This window comes from Saccopteryx leptura, chromosome 10 (assembly GCF_036850995.1).
Source record: "Saccopteryx leptura isolate mSacLep1 chromosome 10, mSacLep1_pri_phased_curated, whole genome shotgun sequence".
NCBI classification, from domain to species: Eukaryota; Metazoa; Chordata; class Mammalia; order Chiroptera; family Emballonuridae; genus Saccopteryx; species Saccopteryx leptura.
The window spans coordinates 11219297-11225296 of record NC_089512.1 but is presented as its reverse complement, the minus strand read 5'-3'; the positions used below and the strand labels follow the sequence as shown (position 1 = coordinate 11225296).

At 51.9% G+C, this 6000-nt stretch overlaps 1 protein-coding gene across 7 annotated transcripts in view; it reads left to right on the top strand.

The window, feature by feature from the left end:
• The first annotated feature begins 857 nt into the window (after positions 1 to 857).
• Positions 858 to 6000, top strand: part of SNRK (SNF related kinase) — a 43651-nt gene continuing 38508 nt past the window's right edge. Inside the window, exons 1-3 of one of the 7 annotated variants that reach the window (XM_066352079.1) lie at positions 954 to 988; positions 3882 to 3931; positions 5772 to 5959. Coding sequence is in view for 1 of the 7 variants with exons in the window: in XM_066352085.1 (XP_066208182.1) it covers positions 899 to 988; positions 3882 to 3931 (140 nt within the window). In the remaining 6 variants the exon portion in view is untranslated. Of the gene's footprint in view, positions 989 to 1022; positions 1118 to 1422; positions 1539 to 3881; positions 3932 to 5771; positions 5960 to 6000 lie in introns of those variants that run through there. The other 6 variants (XM_066352080.1, XM_066352081.1, XM_066352085.1 and 3 more) reach the window with 6 other exon arrangements.

Here is a 6000-nt window from a genome sequence, read left to right as displayed (position 1 = left end):
TTTGGAAAGGAGGGAGAAGCAGAAAGGGAAAAGCAGGTTAGTGAACCCCGGCATCAGGTACGTAGTTCCCTTCCAGGATTGCTGAACTCCACTGGGCATCAAAGCTTCCACTTCCAAGGTGGGAGGCGGGAGCCCCCTTGCCCCCCTCTCTGGCCAGCGTTAAACTCCATCCGGAGCTGAACCATCAGTGCCATGGTTAATGCCTGGCGTGTTTGAATCCCTGACTTCATATGCTTTAATATTTTCCACGACCTTTAGCTTTTCCGCGCTGTTTCAGGAGGAAGCAGACTGGCCCCACCGGTGTCTCCCACTGGCCCTTAAAGCCAGCGCGGCATTCAGATGCTGAACCTTTTTCTCCTTTTGTTTAAATAGCAACAAAATAAAAATTCCTTCAAATTGGGTTTCCAGGGAGAAGAAACAAACAAACGAACACAAAAAACATAAGTATGTATGCATATATACGAATGTATATGTAATTTTTTCTCTCCTTGATTAAACCTGGACAGGAGATGGGGTGAACCTTCAAAAGGGTGAAATGCCCCCGCCCCAGGACACAGAGTCCGGTGCGGACTTAGTCCCCTCCCTCCGATTTCCCCCGACAGCTCGCGCTACTTTTCTGGGCCAGTGTCCAGCGTCTCTGGAGCTTCCTCCTTCACCGTCCCGTATCCCCCTCGGGGTCCTCCCCCGCCTCCTACCGCCAGCCGCAGCCCGGACTCGCTGGGGTCGGGGGTTGCCAGGACGCCCTCCAAGCCCGCGCGCCGGGGGCCGCAGGTGCGCCCCGCCCCGCCCCGCCCCTCCCGCGGCCCCGCCCCGGCTCGCGTCACAATGACGCGCGGCCCGCGCAGGCGCAGCTCGGCCCCACCCCTCCCAGCTGCCGGCCGCCCGCCCGCTCGGTATTATGATTAGCTTTGGGTGCGGGGAATCGGCGGCCGGGAGGGAGTCGTCCGAGCCGCGGCCGCTGCAGACGGACGCCCGCCTGCGGGCTGAGGTACGGGGGGCGCCGATCGCGGCCGGGTGCGGCGGCCGTGCGCAGGATGCGGGGCGGGCCTCCGCCGCCGGGTCCCTCCGCCGTTGCGGGGCTGGGCGCCGGAGCTGGGGCGCCCGCCGCAGGCGGAAAGTAAGTTGCGCGCTCCGCGCTCCCCGCGCGGGCTGCAGCGCGGGCCCAGGCGGATGCGGAGCCCGGGCTGCGGCGGCTTCGACCCGGTGCGGCAGCGACGCGGCCTGGCAGCGCGGCGGTGGCGGGGCCCGGGCGGGAGCCGTCACTGCGGCGACCGGCCGCGGGCACCCGGAGGCCCTGCCCTTGCGGCCGCGGCGGGATTGCGGCACCTCGGAAGGCGCCCGCATCCCCTCCCCGCCGCGGAGCGGGCCCCGCGCCCCAGCCGGGCTCCCCGCGCCCAGGTCCTCTCGTGTAGTGTATATCCTCCGAATGTGTTTTTCAAACGAATCTAGAAATCTGGCCGCAGAAGGGGGTTCCTCGGTGAAATTGCAGCCTTACAATAGAATGGGGATATTGTTGTCGGTGAAGAAAGGGCAACGGGGTAAGAAGGAAGGAGGAGCAGTGCCTGCCACTCCCGAGGGAGAGCTAGAATTTTTCAGATTGGGAAACCTCCGTTCTTTTCCGTAGTCATCGCCTGTTGATTTCTTTCTGGACCATTTTACAAAAACCTGCTGCCTTTTACTTGGACTTGGGATCTAGGAAAGTGACAGTCTTTTATCCTGGGGGGTGGGAGTCCTGGATCTGTGCTAGTCCTGACACTCGGGTCAGATATAATTGAATACCTTCATAGGGAGTTCGGTCCAAGTCCAGTATGTAATCCAGATGTCTGGATATGGGACCTGTCAAACTGTCAAGTTACCCCCCCCCCCATTTAATTGAGTGCAGTCTCAAAGTCTTAGAAGCCGATATTAGAGCTGACAATGCCTTTCTCATTTTATGGTAAAACGTGGAAGCATGGCTTGCAAGTGATGGAACCCCAAATGTTGGGCATCTTGTTGAATTTCCACCAAATTCCCATCAAACAGCAGATTCCTCAGTCTAATTTATCAGAATGTATATCAATGTACTTTAAAGCCTGGGTTTGTCAAGGCTTATGTAATCACTTTGTTAATTTATAATCTCGTTACATTGCTTCTCAGATTTATAAAATAATTCCCTTAAGGAAATCTGTCTGCAATGTCTGCTTAAATATTTCTCTTGCAGTTGGATTCCTGAAGAGGAATGTACTGTACAAGTGGTGATTAAAGCATACTAATTAGACAAGTTCCTTTAAAAAAAAAAATAAAAGTGTTGATTCTTTTATCTGACTGATTTTCCCTGTTAGAACAGGGGACATTCCCATTTTACAGAACTAGAGATGAGCGATGAGAGAAGTTACATGACATTCCCAAGGTCATATATTGAAGCAGTGTATTAACTGAGAATCAAGCGCATAGTGTTGACTTTTCCTAATACTCCATCTTCAGGCTTTCCAGGCAAGAACTCTGAATGCAGCCTTTCTATTTTGAAATTTACACAATCAGTTTTTAAAATTTTATTTTGTGCACAAAAATTACTCTCACGCTACTAATTCTTTACTATTCTGAGTAAATTTCTCTTGCAGTGAGATCCACTCGTTTAAAACGTATGAGAACTTGGAAATGCTGCTTATTTTCATTTTTCTAGACCAGCAATATAGATGGGACTTGGTGGTTCAAATTTAATCCCATAATCCAGAAATGAAGGCTTTTAAATGTCTTTATGAAAATTGAAGGGCTGTTGGTCTAAAGTTTACTGTGAGTGTTTCATATGAAACTGAAACTAAATAGAAAATAAACGGTATTTATTTTTGGAGATATCCAGCAGCCATGGTTCGAGGCTTTGGTATAAATAAGGCCTGACTTCTTCACTGGAGCAGCTTGTCTGAGCCTAGGAGTTCAGTGCACTGCCCAGGAAGAAAAGGGGACCAGTGAACTTTCCACATGTTAGGAATGAAACTTTAGGACTTAAAAACCTAGGTAAGGATCTCTACAAACTTCATTGAACTGTGTGTCAGCTGTTTGCTTAACAACCAAAAGAGTTTTAGCCAGCGTGCTTTTATAGGCAAACTATTACTTGAGAACATAGGGGCTTCCCAGCCAGCATATATGTGCAGGTCAATTCTTAGAGCAACTTAGGTGGAAATGTGGACTGGATTCGAGCAGTTTTGAATGTAAACTTAACCTGTGATCATTTATTCATGGAGCCTTTGTGTGTCTATTTTTGGGGCCCTGGGTTAGAGGGTAGCAATAGGCAGGAGTGTACGGGCTCTTGGGGACACCGAGGTAAACAACAATGGGATCTGATGAGTGCTTTGGGGAGGCATAGGCAGGTCCCGGTGGGAGCAGAGCGGGGCCCAAGGACCTGGGAATGCTTCCCAGGCGGGGTGGTAGTCGAACTGCTCTTGGAGGACAGGTAGAGTTTCCAGGCAGAGTAACGGGGAAAGGGCTCCGAGTCCAGGGAGGCTGAGAAGACAAGGCCAAGTGGTGGAGGAAGAACTTAGATCCAAGTGGGTGAAAGGGAGTTGAGGTAGAAACAGGGCCGCTGTTCTTTTTTTAAAGAATATGAAGGGGGGGGGGGGCAGTAGCTTTGGGTATGGAGGGGAAAGTGACCTGGTATTTGGTTTTGGTTTGGGAAGAGCTGATGTCCAGTGTCTCAGTGTGAACCTTGGAAGTGTGTTATCTGCCCAGGATGAGCGGAGCTCTGTTATTGACACTGGGTCATTCCCTCATCTCTACAGCTGTTTGGGGTAGAGGCCGTATATCCCATGGGACCCATTTCTTGCTGGTGGTATGGGAGGAACCCGTCTAAAGAGGAATTCTGCTCTAACTTCCCTGAACATTGGTTTCTCTGCTGTCCCTTCCAGAGCCTCCTGAGATTCTGCTTTGGCACCTCCGGCATTTGGCCTCTGCTCAGGTAGGCAGTTCTGTGGCCAAGCAGGCCCCACCCCCTCTCTTTCCTCCTGTGATACCCCCAAACTGTGGCTCTGTGGCTACGAGGTAGTTATTTCAAAGTCGGAGGGCATGATGTGCCCCGGGCGCTGTGATGTTTTAAGTTCTGGAGTGTCTCCAGCCTCCGGCAAGCTTGCGTCTGTTTGTCTTTCTAAACATGGACTCCCTCGGCTACATATTGGCCCAGAAAAGTAATGTAGGTTATGAAACGAGTGCCGCAGGAGAGTGGGTTACAGGACACGCCGCCGGTGAAAGCATGACCTCAGTGGGCACGCGGTCACCTCCCTCAAACCCGAGGACTGGCAGCCCCTTGAAGGCAGGGACCACTTCTTTGATTGCAACATCCCCAGACCAGAGCAGTGCCTCGGGCATTGCCAGTGTACCCAAGAAGTGTGTCAAGGAAGAAACTTCAAACATCTGAACTTGAGTTTGTGGATTTTTGTCAGCCTGTGAATAGAAACCATGCCTATTTTAACACAGCTGGGTTGGGTTGGGTTAAACTTGTTTCGCAGCCTTGGACCTTTAGAAGCACGTCTTCTGTTCTATACTAACACGCAGTAGATGCTCAGGAAGTGTCCGTTCCTGCCTGTGTTCCCGGGCTGAGGGAATGGCACCTTCCGTGACCACACTCCACTAGAGCCGGTCTGCGTCCCTTCTGCTCCGCCCCATGCGCTGACTTCTTAGGACCGCTTTCCTTGACTCGTCTGCTCCATTACCTCCCCGCCACCACTGCCCACATGCCGGCAGCCCTCATTTTTAAGTCTTAAAGGCTTCATCTGCCTGGAGATGTTTTTGGGGCGTCTCCTCACCTGTCTCCCAGCTCTGGTCTGGCCTTTCTGATCTGATCTTCACTTGGCTGCCAGCGTGGTTTGTTGGATTGTCATCTCCAACTGCATTACCCCTGCCCAGGACTCGACTCTGGCTTCTTAAAGCTGGCTTTCGTGTGTTCATTTAATAAAATGCATCTGTATGTTTTGGGTCTGAATGAAACAGACATGGGCCTTACACGGGCTCTGAACTTGCATTTATTCTTGTGGGGGATACATTGTTAATCAGACGATCACAGGTAATTATATAACCATGATGTGACACGGGCTGTCACAGGAAAGGGACAGTGAGGAGTTAGGGAGCGCAGGGAGCTGGCGTGCGCGCCGGGGAGAGGGGTGGTCGGGAAGGTGACCTTGGAGCCTGGCTCTTGGCACAGGCAGGGCTGCCCTGGCCTGAGGAGTAGCACCTGATGTGCATGCGTGTGGGCCGTTGGGCTGGTGGGTGTCCGGCCCTTGCCTCCCGTCTGACCTTGTCTCCGGCACTCTGCATGTGTTTCTGTCCCAGACACCCGAGGCTCTCTCCATTCGCTTCTGGAAAGCCTCTTTCCCACCCTCACCGTTTTCACTGCTTAGTTCAAACACAGAAAAATCCACTTCTCGGTGCTCCCTCCTGTGGACTCCCCACGGCAGATATAGGGGAAGGAACTCCTGTTCTGCGGTGCCTGACCCTAAGAGATCATAAGCACCTTGAGCAGGGACCCTCCTCGTGTGTCCAGCAGGGCTGTTTAGGGGCAGTTCATTGGGCCTCTTATGGGTGAGGGTCCTCACACTAAAATGAGGTGAGGAGCTAAGTATACAACCTCTCAAATATTGTACGTTCTCTTGATGAAGGCCAGGTCTGAAAAGTTGTGCAAAAATGTGTGACTTTGGTCCCACTCACACCTTGTTCATATATTGATTCCGTGTTGCTTTCATAATAACTCCAAGGTGGCGATCATCTTTGTTTTTTGTTTTTTTTAATTTTTCTTTTATTTTTAGAGAGGAGAGAGAATGAGAGAGAGAGAGAGAGAAGGAGGAGGGAGGAGCAGGAAGCATCAACTCCCATATGTGCCTTGACCAGGCAAGCCCAGGGTTTTGAACCGGCGACCTCAGCGTTCCAGGTCAACGCTTTATCCACTGCGCCGCCACAGGCCATCTTTGTTTTATGAGACACGCCGGCTTTAGAGGTTGGTACCTTGTGGGGCTCCAGATCTGTGGTACTTGTCCC